Source organism: Panthera onca, chromosome A3 (genome assembly GCF_046562875.1).
Source record: "Panthera onca isolate mPanOnc1 chromosome A3, mPanOnc1 haplotype 2, whole genome shotgun sequence".
Classification (NCBI taxonomy): Eukaryota; Metazoa; Chordata; class Mammalia; order Carnivora; family Felidae; genus Panthera; species Panthera onca.
The window spans coordinates 722,432-745,562 of record NC_138341.1 but is presented as its reverse complement, the minus strand read 5'-3'; the positions used below and the strand labels follow the sequence as shown (position 1 = coordinate 745,562).

General features: G+C 53.3%; 1 protein-coding gene across 1 annotated transcript in view; it reads right to left on the bottom strand.

Moving 5' to 3' along the window:
* The window catches only part of SNTG2 (syntrophin gamma 2), a 179,580-nt gene that overhangs the window by 114,850 nt on the left and 41,599 nt on the right, over positions 1 to 23,131 (bottom strand). Inside the window, exons 2-4 of the mRNA XM_078445075.2 lie at positions 14,487 to 14,624; positions 6,498 to 6,554; positions 6,352 to 6,409 (exon numbers count right to left, since the gene is read on the bottom strand). Coding sequence (XP_078301201.1) covers positions 6,352 to 6,409; positions 6,498 to 6,554; positions 14,487 to 14,624 — 253 coding nt within the window. The remainder of the gene's footprint in view (positions 1 to 6,351; positions 6,410 to 6,497; positions 6,555 to 14,486; positions 14,625 to 23,131) is intronic.

Below are 23,131 nucleotides of genomic sequence, written 5' to 3'. Positions count from 1 at the left end.
CCAACCAGGACGAATGACCTCCTCAGGTTAGCTCCGAGTCTCCGGGGCCAGCTCTCCTCGAAGGGCATCCTACGCCCACCACCCACGGAGCCCCAGAGTCGTGCAGTTTGCTCACGTCCTTCAGACGGGGCCGAGCACAGCTGACCCTGAGTGGTAACTGGCAACCGCGATTCCGCTCTACACCACACCTTCCGAGGTAGTTACCTTCAGCTTACGAAGCTTGATCTCTCGTTGGTTACGGCCGCGTTCTGGGCACGCGCACACGCACGTATCCGTAACTCTACACAGAACAGGCTCACATATGCACACGCGTGTACGCACACAAACAGTGCAACTTCCATGTATGTACTCAAGTACCGATCTAGTTTTCCTGCAGGCTGAGGTCCTGTGCTCCACACCTCCACGTCTCGGGGTCTGGAAAGGAACCAGCACCCAGGATGCACTTAGGAAATGCAGAAAGTTGTAAGGAGAGGGCAGGAGGACCGGACAGAGGGGAGGGGCATACGCGGATCTGCAGAAGGGCGGCACTGGACCCTAGCGTCCTGGGTCTAGGGTTCTTCACTATTTCCACTGACCCCTGTATTCCTTTGTGGGATCATTAAATAATAAGTAGATAAAAGGCCACAAGCGTATGGGCGCTTTCTGTTTGAGACGTTTCTTCCCAAGGTAAATGCAGCATCAGTTTCAGACACTGAAATCACAAGAGGCTTAAGGAACACGTACTCGCTAGTTAGTCATCACTAACCAGAAGTTTAACTGCTACCAAATGCTGGCGTTTTGTCACTTAAGGAAGGAAAACCCTACTACATTATTTCTAAGATTTTTTTTTCCAGTTGGTAACCACTTATGGCTTGTTAATTATTAACAAACGGAGTCATACGTCACAGTTGTAGTTAAAGCCACGTATTTTAGGAAATTTGTGTGTGAAACATAATACAGTAAATTAGGGAACATTTCCGTGCGAATCCGGAGCCTCTAGAAGGAAGTGTTTTCTAGCTCACCGTTAAGAGGCCCGACAGCTGCCGTACCTGCTCTCCTTGTCTCCGCTTCCTCGAACATCCCTGCCCCCCAGACCTCATCCGCCAGCGGGAAAGGGCTCCTCGGCAGCTACGGATTCCACTCTTGGCGCAGACGCAAGCACACAGGCTGGAAGCCAGCTACGAGCTTCAGCAGCAGCAGAACACAAGAAAAGCAGCACGAGAAAGCGGGATATAGCTGGAAAGGGTCCAAGGAAAAGAGCCCAATGGTGTGGCCCAAAAGGATTCATCAAGGTTTGAAAGAGCAGAGCTAACGTACACACGAGGCCCTTTGTGTCCAAGGAAAGGAAGCTGCCGAAGGCACCGTTGTTGACAAAATGCAAGCGCCCCCCCCCATACTTGCGCAGCCCCGAGTCCCCTCCCCCACGACAGGTGCACGTGCTCACACTGCTTCGGAGAGCCCGGCGTCTCCTCCCGGCGAGAGGAGGCCCTGCGCGCCCCTGAACTCGGGCTGAAGAGAGCTGACCGAAAGACATGCCGCGAGCTCATTCCCTCGGCCTTTCCGAGGGCGACTTGGCTGCAGTCCCAGTCAGTGGGGGGGGACGATGCCGGAAAGCATTCTTCTTGCGGGAAAAGACGGCCCTTCCCGGAGGTGGCCTTCGCCAACTCTCTTCTGCCCCACCTGGAAAGAGGGTTACTGCCTCGAAAGGCAGCCATTCTGTAAACGTGGAACAGGTAACGAGGCGAAGCCCACGTTGGTAGGGACGACTCCGTGGAAGGACAGGGAGATGCCGGGGCCTGGACCGCTGGCTTCTTGTGGAGTCAGAAAAGCAGACCCTATCCCTTCAGGCCACTGGACATTTAGGCTATTTCACAGCCAAAGACACCCCCATCTGGATGTGAATCCACGGATTTTCGGGCAATTTCTCACGACGACCTCAGAGACTCACCACGTGGGCCACACCCTGGCTTTTCCGTTTGCCAGCCGTGTGTCTCTGGACAATCTCTTTAGTGTACTTGTGCCTCAGCGTTCTCACTGCACCACGAGGGTGGTCACGAGAGTCCCTCTCTGATAGGGTGCTGAATGCCCAGACACGGAAAGCATTAAGTAAAATTCATATTTTTCTTTGCAGTACGATCCGCTCCTGCCATTATTTATCTGTGTCCCCGTGGGTGACATGAGGCTTCCCCAGCATGAGGCACACTCCAGGAGGGCAGGAAGTAGGTGTGTCTTCACTGCCCCCTGAAGCGAGGGGGAGCTCAGTGTAGCAGCAGGTCCCCGAGAGTGAGCGAGAGCCTGTGATCTTACAAGCCAAGTGAGCTGCCCCTGTTCATGAGGTTTGAAGTTACCAAACAGAAATTTCTAATAATAACTTGAAGGGCTTCAGGAATTGAAGGAATGTTAAACGTCCAAAGAAAGATATTTTTAAGACTTTACTTACTAGGTATATAGTATTAATAAATATCCCCAAGCAAAATAAACACTTGTACCTTTTCCTCATGATGTGAGCAGACATCACGGACTCACCGGACCTCTGAGCTCAGAGCCTCAGCCTGGCTGGAGGCCGCGGGGCACCACGGTCTGCCGGGGTCCCTCCCAGGAGGCCTGGGCACCGGGATGTGCGGGGAGAGCCTCTGGGTGCGTCCTGTGCCCCAGAGGGACTTCATGCGCTCGCAGGAGGTGGGAAAGCTCTTCCTGAAGAATTAAAGGAGCCAGAGGGTAACCCGGCCCCTCGGCCTCCGGACCCCTCTCAGGCCCCCTCCTTTCACACCCCAGGTGCTCAGGCAGCCGCTCCTCCCCATGGAGGTTAAGTTCTTAGAAAATCACCCTAATTCAAATGCTTCTTTTGTTCTAATTCCCCGACCCGTTCCGAGCACCCTTAAGCATGCACCTGCCACGGGGCGTGGATCCCCACCCCCACCCGCATTTCCAGCATCTGCTGATCCCCGTGTCCGCTGTGTCATGTTACCAAATGCCGTCAGATGCTGCTGAAGCTAAAGACACAGAGACTCCAGCAGGAGTCCCCGGGGTGTCTCTGTAAAATCGCGCCTGGGCTCCCCTTCAAAGCACCTGAGAGGCTGGCGGCTGCCCCCACGTTCACCAAGACGTCCAAGAGCGCGGTCCCTCTTGCTCACTTCCCGCAGCAGCCGGGTGGTGGCTCTTTAACGTGAACAGACGTTATAATGCTGCGTTTGGAAAGTCCGCAAACCACCTTCTCGCTGGTAAATACAACCCGAGCTCCATCCTTGGACTTCAGGCCCCGAACACCCGGCCACCTGCCTCTTCCGGCGTGTCTCCGCCTCTTCCAGCAAAACGACGCCTGTGTCTCCACCTCTTCCGGCGTGACGACCACCGTGTCTCCGCCTCTTCCGGCCTGACGACCACCATGCCTCCTCCTCTCCACGTGCACCACGCTCCCGCCGAGGCGACCCGGGCCACACTCTTCCGTTTCTCGCCAATATCTGCTGAACATCACCCGCGGGAGGACTTTCCCAGACCACGTCGCACAAAACCCTCCCTCACGTCCGTCATCACACGGCCTAGTTTCCTACACAGCGGAACCTATGTTCGCGGCCTGAACATACCTTACTCATCTTGTTGCCTGACGATTTTGATGTGATGGCGGGCTCATCACCGCTGAATGCCCAGAACAGAGACTCTTCCAAAGACATGATTTGTTGAACGTGGCTGCACAAATGCACAGATGAACGACAGCCTGAGCTGACATTCCCCTTTGACCTTACAGTTTATAGCCGCCTCGCTCCTGAACGTGGAGCCAGGTGCACATCACGTTCCCAGTGGGACCGAGGCTGCAGACGATCCCTCAACATCTAGGCCTTCCTTGTGGGCAAGTGACACCTGCCACATCAGGGAGGTACCCAGGCCATGTGGGGGTGCGGCCTTCTCACCAGGGCCAGTCAGTGTCCCCCTTCCCACCACTCACCTGGAGTCTCCCGTCTCCAGGAGCCAATCCTGACTTGACTGCTGGACTGGGAACCAGTTCACGGGTGTGCTGGCTGCCATGTGCGTCTCCAGGTCGCCTGGACCCGGGGCTCCAGCACACGGGGCCCCACACTTTCACCCGACACCAGAGGCACACGACAGCTGGGCACAGATTTCCAGCAGCCAAGGGCGTCCCTGCCCGTAAAACAATGATCCTGTGCCATACTCTGAGGTGAGTGGCGTTACGCCGAGCCTGGGTCTCTAAAAGCTCACAGTCGGTTGAACATTTATGCAGACTTTACAAAGAGCTCAGGGTGTGGGATATGCACTCGGTGAAAAGGGAAGCAACAGGTCTGGAACACAGGCCGACAGCAGTAGGGTGGGGGCAACCATCTTCGTGTCTGAGAAGAGGCCTGAGCTACTGAGGCCGACTGAGGCAGGACCGCACTGATGGAGTGCAGGGACAGGTGACCCAGTGGATGGGGACAGGGCCCTGGCTCTCAGCTCACCGGCCACCGATGCCGGGATGGAGGCAGCCTGAGAAGACAGGAAGCTTCTTTGACCCCTGCAGGGACTCTGCTCAGGAGGCACCCGCACATTCTGGCTGCAGGACCAGTAGGAAGTGGGGGAATCTACTGGCCCAGCTGCCTCGGGGGCCCCGGCTCAGAGACAGGAGGACTGGGGTGACCGGCCACCTTTCTCAAAACTACAGCCTCGATTCACGGTGGCGCTCTCTGCACATGGCCTTCACCTGTTTGTCCCTCCACAGAGAATGGAGGTTTTCCCTCTAATCGAAGCATAAAAGCTTTTTCTGATTTTTATCTGCTGGTTAATCCTCCTTCCTCTCCTCTGACACACTCATATCCACAAATGAAAACCTACACTAGTAGAAAAGACGTTTGCAACATCACAGAAACACACCGAGCTGTCCTCCTTCCGTCACCAATCAGCCCACCCCGTGTGCCACATGGCACAGAAGGAACCAGACAGATGGCCCAGTCCAGGTAGGGACAGTCCCTTGCACAGACGCACTAGGTTCTGGAAGCATCTAGGCTCCACGGTATCACCGGAAGTACAACAGGAACGCTCCAGTCTGGAGGGACGACGGTTTTGACATCTTTGAAAACGTCAACAAGAGTGACCCACGTGATGCACAGACCAGTGCAGCTCTCCTGCTACCTACAGATTTCATCAAAACCACACTTCCTACAGAACCAAAATCCTCTCGTGTTAGGAAGGCGTATGCAAGGAGAGCCACGCACTGGCCGCACTTCACAAGCTGGTCTCCTCGGAGGCCCTGAGTCTCAGCCTCGGTCCTGATGAAACACTACCCACCTGTTGTAACCTCGCTCAACAAGGGGAGAAACGTGTGTTGTCGAGCCGATGACTCAATGTCCTTCGGGCGGAAATGGTCTTTCTGCAGATGCAAATGTGTGGTTAAAATCGCTCTTCTCTGCACGAATGAGTCAAGGTTGTTGTGGGGAATTCACATTCCGTGTAGACACGGGACTCCAGCCACAGGTCCACGCCACAGCCCCTGCGCACACACACCTGCGGAGCACGCGGTGGTGGGGTCCCAGGCCGAGGCTGCCTCTCCCGCAACCACAGGGCTGCCATGTGCTCTGACACGGGGCTGGGGCTGCGGTCGGGGAGAAGGAGGGGACACGTTTCCACTGTTCAAGAGCCCAGTCTGCGTGGGTGACTCACCCCTGCTCTGCTTTCACCGCCTCGGACCCCTTCCCCCACACGGGTTGCTGCCTCCCCTCCTCCTCCAGCAGGGGGACAAACGGCCCCTGAGCCTCAGGGGGACCAGCACCCACAGGCAGAGTGGAGGCGGCCGCACGGAGGGCCTGCTGGGACACCGGACTGGTCCCTGCCATCTAACTACGTGACTGTACTACAACCATCTCCCACCACTCAGCACTGGATGGTGCGGCCACAAACCGCACATCCACTCCCCCTCCCGCTCCCGGTGACCTGAGTCAGCGGCAGCTGCGGGGCGACCATCGCCCCCCCCCAAGCCTGACACCGTCCAACCGCGTCCCCGACGGCCATCCCAGCCTCCCCACCAAGCCGCTCCCAGAGGGCGGGACGCGATTTTTGTCACAGACCTCCATGAGCATCATGACTGCCGACGCCAGGACCATGTGTCCTCGGGCATCACACTGCTAAGAAGACCCTGTGGTCTGGCCCTGAACGTGTCTCCAGAGGCTGCCCTGATGGCCACAGGGGAAGCAGTATCTCTCGTAAGGGCTTGCGGCCTCAGAGGACATGAAAAAGGCAGAGCCGTGTCAGGGGTAACGTAGGGGCAACAACAAAACAAAACGGCCGCCAAACGACCCAGCACACAAACAGGTGCTTATTTTTATCGTTTCCAGTAACACATTATCTCACAAACTGCCGTGGGCATACATGTCCTGGCCGCGTTACCTGCATGGCCTCTGAATATCTTTGATATGACGACAGGGACCCTGTGCTCGGCGCCTCCCTGGAAGACAGGCAGAGAGAAGGTTCCGTCACGATCAGCACAGACACGCGCTCAGAAAGAAGGTCGCGTGGGAGGAATGCGTTCCTACCTTTACGCTCAGGCCCAAGCCGCCAACGGGCTGTCTGCGCAGCGTAACGGTTCTGTGCTTTAAAAAATTTTAGAAAACAAAGCAAGTTTAGGTTAAAATGCATGATCAGAGAGTGAATGCAAAATGCAGACATACGTTCATTTAAAGTTAAGTAACTCTTTAAAATACACCTGCAGAGTGACACACGTTCACTTCCTGTCTGTAGTGTTACCTTGAGGAGCAGAGACCTGGATTAAAAACAGACACACAAGATCCAGGCCCTATTACAGCCGTTATTTAAACCCAAGGTGAATTCCTGCAAGCTGGCCGATCTTCCGGATCTTTCTCAAGGATCACAGGCCCCAGGAAATGGTCGTGCTCTCCCGATCTCAACCCGCCTTCGAATCCGTTCTTGCCACCAGTCCCCAGCCTGGCTCCCTCCCCTGCTGCCTCTCCACCTGGCACAACCGCCTTCAGGCCTAGGCCCGTTCTCAGGTAGTCAGAGCTGACCCCTGAATGATCACCATCTCCCGGTCCTTGGCCCACGGGGCCCAACCACGCGTGAAGGCGCCAGGGGTGGCAACGAGCTGGAAGTGCAGCGGTGCCCGGAACCAGCGAGGCCTCCAAACCACATACACGTTCAATCCCCAGCTCCTGTTCTGCTTGGTCTAAACTGACCAATCGTTAACCAACTGCACCAGATCTGAGGGTGGAAGACAGGGGCCTGGGGTGGGAGGAAGGGGAGGGCCAGGCGCATCTGTGGCTCAGAAAGATCCCGTGGGAACAACAGCAATGACCCATGTTCTCTGCTCTGGAAGCGGAAGCATAGATGCTTTCAGACCAAACGGTGCTTGCAGAGCGCCATGAGCAGGGACAGGCCATCAGGGGGCCGTGGAGAGCCGTGAGCAGGGACAGGCCATCAGGAGTGTGCTCGCGGAGCGCCGTGAGCAGGGACAGGCCGTCAGGGGGCCGTGGAGAGCCGTGAGCAGGGACAGGCCATCAGGAGTGTGCTCGCGGAGCGCCGTGAGCGGGGACAGGCCATCAGGAGTGTGCTCGCGGAGCGCCGTGAGCAGGGACAGGCCGTCAGGGGGCCGTGGAGAGCCGTGAGCAGGGACAGGCCATCAGGAGTGTGCTCGCGGAGCGCCGTGAGCGGGGACAGGCCATCAGGAGTGTGCTCGCAGAGCGCCGTGAGCAAGGACAGGCCGTCAGGGGGCCGTGGAGAGCCGTGAGCGGGGACAGGCCATCAGGAGTGTGCTCGCGGAGCACCATGAGCAGGAACAGGCCATCGGGGGGGCCATGTGGGCTCCTGCCCAAGCCGAGCATGCCCCCCGCCAGCAATGGGCCACAGGGACTGCAGGGCCGAGGGGGAAGCCAGTGTTTACAACGTGTCTCTTGCACAACGTGTAAAATCCAAGAGTGACTCCATTCTCAGGAGTGAATTCATCATAAGAAACCAGAGCCAACGTACCTCCTTTAGCGCATGCATGGGAATCCGCTACCCGTGTGGATATTAACGGCAACACTGTGTTCTGAGTGTCCTGTGGCTGCAGCATCTTCAGCTGGTGGCCGTTTGTATCATCACACGCAGAGAGAGAGCCGCGGGTCGGGGACGCTGGCTTCAGGGTAATGGATCACACTGTCTCCATGTCCCGCACTGCCCGCGAGGGGGTGACGGTGAAGAGCAGGCCCAGCTCACGCCCGTTGACAGATTCGCGGGGGCTCCTTCCGGGCCTTTCCAAGTACTTAGCTGAACGCTGGAAGCACGTCTCATCCCTGCCAAGGGCAGACACACTCGGGACGTAAATCCCACGGTGCGTGGGGGTCTTCTGTCCGCAAAGTCTGGAGTCAGCTAGCGACTCAGCGGGAAAGGCGGAGGGGACAGTTACCGGCTGCCTCATCATTCAGCCTGAGTCCCTGCCGCGTGTGTGGCGACACCCAACGTGCCTCTGCAGGGAATATTCTAACCAAAGCCCAGAAAATAGGGTCATGTGATTCCACACCAGCCAGCAATCTCCACCGCACGGAATTTGTCAAACATTCAATCGTGTTTTCCAACTTTCGCCATTAATGCGACCATTTGAACCTCACGGAGAGCAAGCGGATGGATGTATTTTAGAGAAAATATGTTTGGAAAAGTGCCAAGTGTGTTTCTGTTGCGACAGACTTTGCCAAATGACACTGTAAATCAGTCATTTTATTCACATACCGATCTCAGGAGGAAACTTCAAATAAAACTTCAGAAAATGATCACCTGAGACAAAACAGGTTAATGCACACCAAAAATCTGGACTAATAGTCCCAACAGGTGAAAGCAGAAAAAATTTATGCAATGAGCCCCTTTACCATTTGTTCAGGAGAACTTGAAGTGACTGTTATCTGTTATTAATCCAGAACACTATTTATTCAAGTGCTCTATGCAATCTGCTAAAATTTCCTTTTGGAGCAAATGCACCCTGGTCACTTAACCCTGTGAGAAATTGAGTTTCTGCGTCTGGAAAGCAAGGATGACACTGTGTGTCCCACACAGAAAGTTGCTGTGGACTGAACTGTTCCCCTCAAGTCCCTACGTGGAAGTCCGGTCCCTGTGTGACTACATTTGGAGGTAGAGTGAGGTTGGAGGGGTCACAGGCTGGGCCCCAGACCATGGGACTGCTGTCCCCACAGGAGCAGGAAGAGGGGGACCCCAGAGCCCTCTCTGCATGTGCTCAGAGGAAAGCCTGTGGAGGGCATGGTTTTCCAAACTAAAAGAGGGCACCTGACCATCTGCGTGGTTCTGCGTGGGCAGCCTGGGCCCACGAAGACAGCCAGTGGAGAGAATTATGGGAAACCAGCAAGTGTCACAGAAACATCAGGATGTCAAGTCTCGTCATGAAAAACCTCTTCTTTCTGCTCTTCTAAACTCCCTCGCTGGAGCTTGTAAGAATCTCGCATTCAAAGCCGGGAGAAGGTTCTGCCAACCTGTGTTCTCACAATTGAAGGTCATATAACTACCTAGGTTCTAACACGATTGTAGCATTGTCATATTTAACAATTTTGTTTTTCAAAACAAGATTTGTAAAAGTTAGTGGATGGTTAAAACGAATAGGAAACACAACTTGTACAGCTTTTAGCTGAAAACGTCCACACAGCAACCCAGCTGAGGCCCCTCCTGTGTCCTGATGCTTCACGAACTCACAGCCAGGCCACAGACACAAGTTTTGAAAGCCCTTCTCTCAGCAGATGTGCAGATGGAAACTAGTGCTCTCAAAAGGCACCTTCTAATTCAACCAAAGCGGTCCCCTCTGACAAGCTCGCTCAGTGCACAACCGTGGGGCCAGTACCTCATCCATCGAGCCACGTTCTCCCCTTCTCTTCAGGGTTGGGGTGCGCTCACTTCCCAGAGCAATGAATTATGAATTCATTCAGATGTGAAGAGACTTGGGAGGACCAAGTTTGGAAATCTAAGGTAACTCTTCAATAAACTCTTTTCCAACCGAAGCCAGCTGCGCTTTTCACAAACATAAGAGATAAGGACCTTAAGAAAATACTCTGCTTTATCACTAATTCCAAACTATGTTTTGACATTTACCTACTGCAGATTTATGGACCCAGAGAATTGAAAGCAAAAGGGAACCACAGAAAGGATATAAATGTAGGTGGATAAAAGCAGTAATAATGCATTTATTTTATCACAAACGAGCAATGATAGAATTGTGGGCATTGAGTATAGAATTTATCAGACATAGCCAGGACTTTGGCAGGCGTCATGATAACAAATTCATCCGTCTTGCGGAGTTTAATACAAGTTTAATTCTTTATTCCAAACTAAAAATCAGTTTGTTGCTATTCCTCACGGCACTTGTTACGTGAGAAATAAACTTACTTTTTGAAAATGACTTTAACAAGTTCACTACCCACCTCCTCACGCCCAGCTCCCCCCACTCCTGTGACGTCTTTCGGTCTCACAGCCTGAGTTTTGCATCTAATACATTGTTTAGCTGGTGCACAGATATTCCGATGCCAGGTGTGTTTTCATCTTTATCTCAAGACAGCCCCTCTACTCAGGTCTGCTGGGTCACTTTTCGTGTCTTGTCCTTGTGCCACCTCCGTAGCCTCCTGTGCCAGAGGCGTGCTACAAACCTGGTTGTTGCCGAGCCTAAGGTCCCCGAAGGTCAACGTCTGTTTTATTTCTGCCGTCTGTTGCTTACAGTGGTTTAAAGTTCAGTCATGAAGGACGTGACTTTATGGTGGTTTCAAGTTCACTCATGAAGGACGTGACTTTCCAGCACTCCTGCTCCAAGCAGGGGAGAAAGTCAGCTGTCCTCTGACCTCTGGGCCCTGGGACTGCCTCCTGAGGTCTCATGCAGATGCAGCCAGGTCGTGGCAGGTGGGCCGACGCCAGCCCCAGGGGCCGGGAGCCTCCGCTCACGCCAGCTTGGCAGCCCCCGCCAGAACCGGGGATCCGTGTGCGAGAGCGTCCCCGGGTCACACCCTCACAGAGGAGCAGCTGAGACACTGCCCCGACCCCGTGACTAACTCCAGGAGCTTAGCTCGGTCGCTCTGAATCTTAGCGTCCCAAATAGTAACACGAGGACACAGAATCCACTGAAGTACGTGCCAGCCGCAAATTCGCCGGGACTCAAGGTAGCGAATACAATATAAATTTATTAAAATGTTCTCTTCATGCAGACCTTCCCAACCACATTAATTTAAGCCACAAGCATAAACTTACAAGTAGAGAAATGCAACGTGTCACGTGTACAGGGATGACTGTAAAATAAAACGATGTACACAAAACCCTGAAACACGAGAAAAAGCTAGGTCTCTCACGCTATAAGCACTCCCTCTCCTTAGGAGATAATGGGAAAATCCCAGGATTTGAAATTTGCAAAACGCCACGTTGATCTCAACGGGAAGAAATATGAATGAAACAAGAATTTTCTGGTTTTAAACTCCAGTGTTGAACCGGCAGATTTAAAAAATCCTCTGGTTTTATGGAAGAGTCAGTGCAGTCCTGTCCTCCGTCTTTTGTGATAAAAATAACACCCATCGTGAACTGACATTGCAGCGATTGCTTCGGCAGGGTCACGTCCACCCGTTCCCGTGTCTCGGACGCGCGCAATCCAGAAAGTGCGGCCGGAGGCGGGGAGCCCCCGCAGAGTCCGCCTGTGGGGTCGGGGGAGCTGGTTCCCGCCACCGCGCGGCTGGATCACCAAGCACGCGGCACGCGCGCTTCGCCCCAAGGTCAGAGCGCGAAAGGCGGCAACAGTCACCAGCACCATTTCCTGGGAAGAAAACGGACGTCGAGGACGAGAACTCCATGGGCCTGCTGCACGTGCGGCTGCAGAACGACCCTGACTTCAGGTGTTCAGGGCGGTCCCGGCCCCCGGGGCGGAGTCACCCACGGCAGGTACGTGACGTCAGGTACGTGACGTGTCCAGGACGGTCCCGGCCCCCGGGGGCGGAGTCACACACGACAGCAATGACGTTTAATGGTAGTTTTAAGTCTTGTGGTCCTACTGATAAGCTAGTTTCTGCTGGAATTTAGTATCTATACTGTGTGCCCAGTAAATAGGTGTCGCACCGAATCTGACACGTAAGTGTCACGTCCTGGCCACAGAGGCTCGGGGTTCGGCGACGTGTAAAACCCCGACTTGTTTCTTCTGTTGACGCACCGTGGACTGACTAGACCTTCCACTCCTGCCCTTCGGAATAAGCTTCAAGGGAATAATCGTCCTCGGCCAGGTGCGGCCTCCTTGGAAACGTCCGGTTCCACAGGCGCGGTGAGAGCTCCCCCAGAGGTGTTCTGGATCCCATTCCAAAATCAGCTGTGACCTTTGTTAAAAATAGTCTTCTCGGTCTCCAGACACATGATGTATTCTCAGGCAAGACAGCTGTTATTTTTATAACCAACTGAAGAATGCAGTGCTTCAGCCCTCCAGCAAACTAATGGGGCTGCACCCAATCTGCTCTGTGGCTGGGATACAGGAGTCTGATCTCAGGTTGCTGACTGTTTCCCCCGGAACCGCCCCCCAAACCATCCAGCACAGGGACACGTGTTTCTTCACCAGAACATCCACGATTTTGTAGGAGGAGAAGCAGGGAACCCACAGAGAACACTGGAAGTGCGGCCGGCAGACACAGTGGTCACAGACCCAAGCCCCGTGTGCCTCCCACCCACTCTCCAGAGCGGGCGAGTTAAGGTCAGTCCTGTGGCCGTTCACAGCCCTCAGTGAATCACTGGAAATTATAAACATAAACTGACAGGTCCGAACACACACTCATTTATCCTAGGAAGGAACTGATCACTTTCATCAAGGACTTAACCTTAGCCCAAGAATCTGACATTATGAATAAAGAATGTAATTTATTTTTCCTGGACAACTGAGCACAGAAACACTGAATGTTTTTATTACAAGTTGTCAGGGATTCTCTACAGATTATAAAGTCACTCTGAAGAAGGATAATTTTTTAAGCAGTTCCAAACTCTTTGCTAACCCTCTGCTCCCCAGTCCCATGCCACCAAGTACTCAGAACAGGTAGAGGACAGAAGGGGACAGTAGGTTGAATGAGGGCTTAGTGCCTGGGCTGCAGGAAGGTGGACCCCAACGTCCAACCCGACCCTCGATTCAAGGGAGGAACAGCGGAAGGAACTGTCCTCCACCCCCATCACAGTCGCCTCACCTGTCCTGGATGGCAGGGAGCATCCGGAACAGGGGCAGTGGCCTGAGAAAGGTGGGGCACAGAGGGACACTTCCAGTGGAAGGCACGAGCACTTCCGTTCTCAGGGCCACGTGTGTGTATGACTCACACAGGAGCCCGGCATCGCTTCCGTGCGGGGGCACGTCGGGCTCTCCCAGGGAAGACATCACATTGGCAGCATCTGCATCTCCCGGGAAACGCCGATTTGAGAGAAATGGCCAGTTTACTTCATTTCCAGTCAAAGGTCATGAGGACCCAGGCAATTGTGAACGTAAGAGCCCGCACTCTCCCAACAGCCCTCCCTGGACTGGGGAAAAGGAATGACCTGGGGTATTAACAAATGCACAGAAAAAACTTATTTTCAGCTACATGATTCCTTGGGTCTCTCTCTGTTTTTGTAGCTCCTGGGTGGGTGCATTCAAAGGACAGAGCAGTGAGACGTAGATTGTATATGCATAGATTTATATATTTCCAATTATGAGTCCAGCAGAAGGAAAACAGGAAATTGGCTACAGTTTTAATATAGCACACTTAATACAGTATACTGTATATTAAATATATCTTGTGAAGCATACTATATATTAAATATATCATGTACAGTATACTGTATGTTAAACATACTGCATACAGTATGCTATATATTAAAATATCATTTACAGCATACTGTGTATTAAGTATACCATATACAGTATGCTGTGTATTAAATGTATCACGCACAGTATAGCGCATATTAAAATACATCATGTACAGTATACTGCATATTAAATATACCACATAGGGTAGCCCTGTTTGAGTTAAACTGAAACAAAACCAGCCAAAATTATTCTTCCTCATCTTTATTCGACATTTTATTGCCTCTAATCAGTAAGTTTCTCGCCTTAAGAAAAGTTCATTTGTAAGAGACTGAAGCCAAAAGCGGCAGGAGCGCCTGTTTATGTCCCCAGACGCCAGGGACAGAGCTGACGCCAGGCACCAGAAAATGGCCGCTGCACATCGTTCTAGACAGAGACCTCCCGGCTGAGGTTTCCGCCGGCAGACGACCTCTCACACTATGTCCTTCCATTTCCAATGAGGTTGTGTCACGTTCCATCCCGTGGTGCGTGGGGCCATTTTCACATAAAGGTCCTTAAGGGAAACCCATCAGCAAAGGAATGGCGGGAGTCAGGGAGACAGTAAAGGGGTCCACCTGGAACCTGATGTCTGGGGACAGTTAATGGGGGAGGGGCTCTTCCTCAGCAAACAGCCCGAAGGAAACAGGAAAGCGGCCTCACCCAGTTAGGCCTTCCCAGCGCGTCCACGCGACGCCCGGCGGCGGCGCAGGGCACTTACATGTGCGCCGTGGCTGCTCCCGCGGACACAGACCACGTCCTGTTTCTGAATCGTGAGGACCTCTCTCGTCAGCTTCAGGCGGACGTCGCAGGGGCTTCCAGACCCTTCGTGGTGCAGCAGGGCGAGGCCGGTTCTGGTCTGAGGGGGCAAAGCGGAAACGGGCCAAGGGCGTGAGCGCCACAACAGGACCACGGCCCCTCGCCCACCAGCCCATGGGACCCGCCTGCACTGAGCACACAGGGCAGCACATCTGCCTCCCATCTGACCAGGGCTCCGGCGACTGGCCTAACACACGGGAAGGCTAAGTTTTGAATAACCGTTGCCGAACAGTTTTACAGGATTTGAGTAAATATGTTTTTAAAAGAAAACTGGCCAGGATTTTCTTCAAAATATTGAAGTATTATCAGTATTTTACTTAAAGCAATTTTTTCTGCCTTTAGAAAGGCTTTTCTACTTTCACCAAAGCTGTTGAAATGAAAACCATGCCTTTAGAAAGATTCAGATAGGGGCGCCTGGGTGGCGCAGTCGGTTAAGCGTCCGACTTCAGCCAGGTCACGATCTCGCGGTCCGTGAGTTCGAGCCCCACGTCAGGCTCTGGGCTGATGGCTCGGAGCCTGGAGCCTGTTTCCGATTCTGTGTCTCCCTCTCTCTCTGCCCCTCCCCCGTTCATGCTCTGTCTCTCTCTGTCCCAAAAATAAATAAAAAACGTTGAAAAAAAAAAAATTAAAAAAAAAAAAAAATAGAAAGATTCAGATAATACTTGGATGAAGATTTGTTGGAGTAGGAAATGTGGAAAATCATCATTAAACGGACACCGACTTCCTCGGAAGTACCAGGCAGGGCCCGTGCGCCAGGCTCCTCCAGGGCGGCCTCTGCTTCCGCGGGAGCCCGGGGACGAGGGGGGGGCTTCCTTCTGACACCAGACAAAGCAGTCAGAAAACGGAAGCAGCGGTCAGGAGGGAATCTAAGTAAAGAAGATGGCGTGCCAGGCCTCGTCCGCAGAGGAGAAGGGGGAAGTCGGAAAGACGTCTCTGGATAAATGAGGGGGCCTCCTGGTGCGTGAAAATCGCGGTCGACCGGGTGCCCCCAGCCCGGCCCCGGCGGTCGGGCCTCAGGTGCGAGCAGGCTGGCATTTCCGTCCTGTCGAGCGGCAGGGGCCGCGTGCGGGGCGCTACCCGCGCGGCCCCGGGCGGTCACCCTGCGCGCCAGGAAGGAGGGCGGGGGAGGCAGGAGGATGACTGGCGAGGTGGCAGGCGCTGCACCCTCAGGCCAGGGCCACGTGGATGGGCCCGCGAGAGGGAGGCCCAGCGAGGTGTGAAGGATGACGCCGTGGTGCCGGGGCAGCTCCAGGCCACTAAACGTGGCTGCTCGGGAAGGACCGGGCGCCCACAGAGCACCAGTGCCCGCACCGGTCTCCCCTGAGACCACGCCTGAATCTGTGTGGGGTGCGGTCTGAGCCTCAGGGTTTTAGAAGCTTGCCAGATGCTTCTATTAACGGGAGAGTCCGGGGAGGAAGGGCTCAGAGCAAGGGGGAACGGCGTCCGGAACGCTCCCTGGAAACGCAGACCCTTGGCCCACAGACCCTCCCACCCAAACAGAACCTGCGCTTCCCCCCACCCCAGGTGACGCCGGCGCGGAGGAAGCCGCGTCCTGCCGGGTTAGACTGCGCGACAGTACCGCCCACCCGCACTCCCGGCACCGCCGCGCTCACCCACGACCACGCCGACGCACTCGCGCAAGGCTGCCGTCCACACAAACAGCTGCGCCACAGACAGCCCGTTCAAAACTCTGCTTGACTTAGAAAGTACACAAACAGGAGCCGTAAGGGCGTCTGCAAACCCGTCGGACGTCTGGACGCGCTCGGCCTACATGCACCCTGTCTGCCAGCTGCCGGGGCCGGAGCCGACGTGGCTCCGTCACACGTGGCCGCCGGGGCCGAGCGCTGCACGGAGGTGTCTGCACAGGGCTGGCCCCCACACCCACGCTCCGGAACCCGGGAACCCGGGAACCCAGCCGTGGTTCTCTTCCTCTCCTGGCCTCAGCAGGTGGCTGAGAAGCAGGCACCAGGGTCGCCAAGCCTTTGCGGGTGAGCAGGACAACCCCGACCATCACCAGTCCCACCGGACAGGGAAGCGCCCACTGGCCCGCTCTCCCTCTGACCTCCTGGCGCCCCGCCTGGCGGGCGGGCGGGCACACGGGCTCCCCAGAATCCTTCACTAGAGACGTGCCCACAGCCAGGAGCGTCCCCTGGCCAGCTGTGGGTGCCATGTGGCATCAGGACCGTCTGCTCTCACTCTGCGGCTGGAGCAGCAGGGGCTCGAGGAACGTGTGCAACTTAAACACGTCCCTGTAGAAAGACACCTGTGTGACCTGCTGTCGGTCATGTGACTTTGGGTGCGTTATTGCACTTCTACGCAAGACTAGGTCTTCGTGGCCGCTGCGTGTGTTCATAATGACGACAACTTTATTCACTCTGATGGAGAATGACACTGTCCACTCTCAGACCAACACGGGAGCGCGGAGACGACACGCACACGAGATGACTCAAACACGGCAAAGCGCCACCTGATTTAGCAGGACCCGTTCTGAACTCTCTCTTGCCGGAACGTTCTTGCTGGACCTAACTTACTGTTCCTTCACTTACTCTTGGGAAGGTGCTGCCCGAGAGTGACCACGTCTGTGAAACCTTCAGGGGCCTGTGGATGTCGGATGAAGCCGCTTCCCACGTGCCTGGGCCGCTACTGTGTTAACTCCGCTAATTACAACAGCCCCGTCCTCCCTTCCGTGGAGGCAAGATGCCCACTCTCAGCAGAACTGAGCTCAAACCTCTCGAAGTGCAGGGGATTCCCCCACACTATAAATTCCACGGCTTGTTCTCCTGGTATGAAGGTTCGAAAAATGCTGCTAAAATCTCTCACCCAACCACCATTCCTCCTTCTTTCACATTTCCCAGAAGTGTGTTCTTTTATGGGACTTCACTTCATACATTTAAGCCAAAAACGTCAGGGGGGAGAGCCATCACCGAAGCTCACAGGGTCACCGTGCGTCACAGGCTGGGCAGCGCGATCTCACACGGGGCAACTTCTCTGGTTCCATCCTAAGCGGCAGATGTGACGTCCACCTAAGGGAGCCCTGATCTGTCTGCATCGCTCCTGCGACAGTGTGACTGGACGTGACCGTACGTGGCGGCCCCTCCCTCCTTCCCCCAGACACGTGGACGGAGAGCTGGGAAGGCGTCAGCGCCTTCCTGGAGGCCCCCTCCCCTCCACCTGCCACAGGCCCTTGGCTTCTCCTCTGCTCTCCTGCTGGCTCGTCGACGCTCTCCCACTCTCCACCCACAGTCGCCCAAGGGCCTCTATGCGGACACCCTGCCTGTCCCCCCACACCCACCTGGCCAATGCCTAACCCCCAATTCCTCCCTTGTCCACAGCCCTCCGAGAGGCGTCTTACCCGACGGCCTGACCGCGGGGCCGATGGCCTGCCCCCCGCTACCTGGTGGGCCAGATGCTGGAGGAACGCAGACCTCCCAGCGAAGCATCCTGACGCGGAGGGATCGATAAACCACTTTCTGGCCTTGGTGATGGACCTTACTTTTCTTCATCGTGACCAGCGCCTGCTGATTTAGGGCAGGATTTCAGTGAGAACACAGGTCAGTCTCACTGACGGGCCAGGCGAGTTGTAGGAAGCAGATGGGAAGACAGGGCGATGGCTTCCCACTTGCACGGGAGACGCTCAGGCTATTTTAACGTCCTTCTCGCACATCTTGGCGTGCGTGTGTGCTCAGCTTGCGAGAAAGTCAAGCAGTCTTCATGCAGGGATGGGCCTTTACGGTATCGCTTTTTCATTAACATTTATAAACCCTACACACGTTTGCTAAACTGGCCAAGTATGACTCAAAGAAGTCTTTCTTCAGGTTAATTATAAAACGTGCGTGCTTCTGTTCTGTTTAAGTACGTCTGTTACTAGGAACACCTCATGAGGGGAAGGCATTGGCAAAGGCACTGACGTCACTATGGATCATTACATATTCTCCAAACCGAGGGTGAAGCCCCACGGGGGGAGGGTTAGTAGATTGTCGTGTTGTGTTCCACTCGCTGCCCTCAGAACCACCAGCAGCACATACAGACAAGAAGCTTCCCGTTCAAGGGAAAAAAGAAATGGGACCAGCTGCAGATCAGAAGCAGGACACAGTATTTCAGGACCCTGTGAAATGCAGCAAAATGAGGAAAGAGTCTGACCACCGATGCAGAACTCCTCACACTTGCGAAGACACACGTTTCTCCAAACGAGAGTGCACATTCCTGAAGGGTAATTTAATGATGCTCTATTTAGAACGACAGACCTGAGGATCGTAGGCCAAAAACAATGCAGATTCAATACCGTCAAGATACGCTGCTGTTGCTGTGGGGTTTCGGAGAGAAAGCGGATGTCCGTAACCTGGACGACAGGAGAGAGCCAGCCAGCCCGGCTCGGAGGGGATGCGTGTTGAGGAGGAAAGCGACATGAGCATACTTAGAAGAAAGTCCATGACGAAATGTGTTACAGTCGAGTGAAACAGTGAGGGTGTCCACCGAATCCCACAGACGTGTGCAGGCAGGCAGGGGACGAAAATCACACGAGAGCTCACCAGCACGTCTGATGTCTGCGGAGCGGAGAATGGACCGAAGGAGTGGGAGCGACAGTCCTCCTAATCACAGAGAAGTGTCCGAAAACTCAAATCCACCCACCAGGAGGACACAGCTGGACCTGTGGGGACTCACTTGTCTTGGTCAACAATCAACCCCAAAGCACAGAAGGAAGCCATACAATTAGGGTTTTTGTCTTCTTATAATTTACGGGAACGGATATGTCTGCTAAAGAATCTTCACCTTGGCTAAAAACCCTGAAATGCTGAGTAGCTTTTTGTCTGTGCTGTAATGGGTATGTTTTATTTTCTCCATTAGGCTTTTCATGCTCAAACTGTGTCATTTTTGACAAGAAATAGGTTTAAAGTACAGGTTTCACGCCACCGCACACCCCCAGGCTGGCTGTCATCAGAACGTGGAAAGGAGCGGTGTTGGTGAGGCTCGGCACATGAGGACCCCTACGTGCCTTCGGAAGAGCCTGGTGCTTCCTCCCGGTGATTAAACACGGAATGCCCACACCGGCCGCCAAATCCACTCCCACGTACAGACCCAGAGAGTCAAACACGTATCCGCACAAAAACGTGTCCCCAAGTGTCCACAGCAGTGTCCCTCAGAACAGGCAAAACAACCCAAATGCCCACCAGGTGATGTGTGGCTACACACGTGTCCTACCCCGAAGGTGGAATCACATTAACGACAGAAATGGAGTTCCGGCACACGGAGCGCCGTGGCCGAACCCTGACTGCTTGGTGAGAGAGAGCAATCAGCCACGGATAACACCATGACCCCGTGTCCACAGAAGGCCCAGGGAAGATCCACAGAGCACAGACTAGCGGATGCAGGGGTGGGGGCCGGGGGCGTGTGCAAGGGCCAGTCGGGACACGGCGTTTCCTTCCGGGGGATAAAAATGTCTGGCACAGCTCCGCGAGAAGTGAACCACCGACCTGTATGCTTTGAGTGCAGGCCTTGCGGTCTGTGAACATCTCAACGAGCCCTTGTACACAAAATGTATTTCAGGTTTTCTGAGTAAGATGGCAAGTTTGATCTCAGCCCCGACCCACTGAATTGACAGATAAGTTATTGGTGACATAACCCTACCAATGATTAAGAGAATGCACGGGGCGCCTGGGGACTCAGCTGGTTAAGCTCCCGACTCTTGATTTCGGCTCAGGTCATGGTCTCGCGGGTCATGGGATGGAGTCTCGAGCTGGGCTCTGGGCTGACAGCTCAGAGCCTCTTTGGGGTTCTCTCTCTCCCTCTCTCTCTGCTCCTTGCCCATGCTCGCTCTCTCGCTCTCCCTCTCTCAAAACCAAAAACAGAAACCAAAAAACCTGAAGAAGAGAGAATGGAGGCGCTCGCACACCATAAACCACGTGAAACAGCTTCTACACGACAACGCCGAAAAATCATGTGGGTTCTGTGCAGCCATCGTCATGCCGTCTGGGAATGAAGGGGAGACCCTTAAAGGCAGCAGCTGTATATACAGGTATTTTTGCACATCCTGTATTTACACGAAGTGTGGGCCGAGGCAGACACGACCAGAAGCCACGTGCCACGGGTCAGGGAGGAGACGATGCGTGGCAGGCGCCCTGCGGGAACGCGCCAGGGTCCCACGTGTGGACAGGGTGCCGCCGGGCGGCTCCGGCTCAGGACGCCCTAAGTCGTGGCCCCCAAGCACGTGGGCTCCCTGCCTCGAGGAGCAGCGTGCAGGGGTGTGCAGAACCCAAGGGCGGATGGCAGCATGACCAGGGTGGCGAGAGAAAGCTGTGCCCACCCGGCCATCAGCCGCTCTGACCTGGCCGATTCTCGCTCGCCCGTGCCCACGGACCAGGAACGGCAGGCTTACCTGGCAGGCAGGCGGGCGACACCAGACAGCCGCACCCACACAGGGGTGTCTGCGACTCACAACAGCCTTTCCTGTACTGGTTCGCTGGTCTGCAGCGCGTCAAAGCGAACCACCGTCCGTATTTGCCTACCGCTGAGAAGTGGGAAACTCGGTGGGAAGAGCAGGGCTGAGTCAGTGTGTATTTTAAGAATATACAGTTGCTAACAATATAGGGATCAGCTGGAAAAACCAGAGGGAAGTTACGCCAAATAAAATTACTGCAGGAAACGAGACAGTGTATTAAATTTTCAGTTCGATGTCTGCAACGCCACTTGAGAAGATAATAGCGTCTATAAGCCAAAGTAGAGAAGACTGAATGAAATAACCCGATGGAGAAACAATGCCAAGTGAAAGCCACAGTGGGCAGCGGCCTGCATCTGCACTGTAGGTGACAATTTTCGGTAAAAATTAAATTGTCAAAACTCAAGCAGACTTGGAGACAATGAACAGACTCACAATTTTGTCAACACCATCTTTTTTTTTTTTTAAAGTTTTTTTTTTTTTTTAATGTTTGTTTATTTTTGAGACAGAGAGAGACAGAGCATGAACGGGGAGGGGCAGAGAGAGAGGGAGACACAGAATCGGAAGCAGGCTCCAGGCTCTGAGCCATCAGCCCAGAGCCCGACGCGGGGCTCGAACTCACGGACCGCGAGATCGTGACCTGAGCCGAAGTCGGACGCTTAACCGACTGCGCCACCCAGGCACCCCAACACCATCTTTATAAATGATCCAAAGCTCAGATGGTTATGAGCACATCCTTTGAAACTTTCAAGGAAAGAAATACTATGCTGTGTGAAGTATTCCCAAGTATAGGAAAGAGGGAATGACTCCCACCACATCCGACAGAAAAATTAAAAAACCTGACAAAGAAAAAGAACAAAAATAAATGAAGAACAAAGTCTCACTTTGGAATAAAAATGGACCGTCTTCGGCACTCTGATAATAGAATTCAAGAACAGAACAAAAGAATAATATTGCAACTACACAGAAATAGTTACATGTCCACAAAATAATATCCTAATGATCGTAAGTAACAAATCACCTAAGTAAACCAGAAGGAAAAATCTTATGATCTTGTTAACAGATATCAGAAAGTTATTATAAAACACTTCAATTATCATCACTACCATCTAATGTTCTGAAAAAACAGAGCTAAATTAGTAAGGCAGTAAATAGAAATATGGTGTTTAATGACTGGAAAAGGAGAAGAAAAAATTATCATCATTGTCAGACAATGCAATTGTTTATCTTGCAAAAAAAACAGATCTCCCCCACACAGAACGGAAATAGTTGTTTCAAGTTTAAAAGCTCTTCACGTGAAATCTGCAGACAATAAAATAAAGACAAGAAATAAACTGAAGACACAAAAATATACAAAAAAAGTTGAAAAGGACAGTGATGTATAAACTAGGGAAATCTGAACTCCCCAAAGGGGATCAATCCAATTTAAACCAATTTATGAAAAAAAAAAACCCAGATTTTCCAGCAACGATAAAAACATGACAACAAAACACTGATAAAAGGAACAATAAATCAAGAAGATACAACAACCAAGACCACACACATACGCGGCAAATATTTAAGATAAAAAAACCCAATAACCAAATATTGCAGATAAACAAAATTAAAGCGGCAGCTGGAGATTTGGGCACACCTGCCTGCCCATCTGCCATTAGAATAAAAGGAAAATAGGCAAAGGTACAGAAGATGTGAAACATGATTATGAATCTGAAAGAAACAGCCATGAATTTAAAAAGTTCTTTGTTTAAAAAGCTCAGTCAGTTGAGCATCCAACTTCAGCTCAGGTCATGATCTCACAGTTTGTGAGTTCGAGCCCCGTGAGTTCACCCCCGTGAGTTCGAGCCCTGAGTTCATGCTGATAGCTCAGAGCCTGGAGCCTGCTTTGGATTCTGTGTCTCCCTCTCTCTCTGCCCCATCCCCACTCATACTCTGTCACTCTCTGTCTTAAAAAAAATAAAACATTAAAATAATAGTAATAATAATAATAAATAATAATAATAAAAAGTTCTCGTTTTAGGAGCTCCTGGCCGGCTCAGTCAGTGGAGCGTGTGACTCGATCTTGGGGCCATGAGTTCGAGTCCCACACTGGGTGTAGAGTTTACTTTAAAAAATAA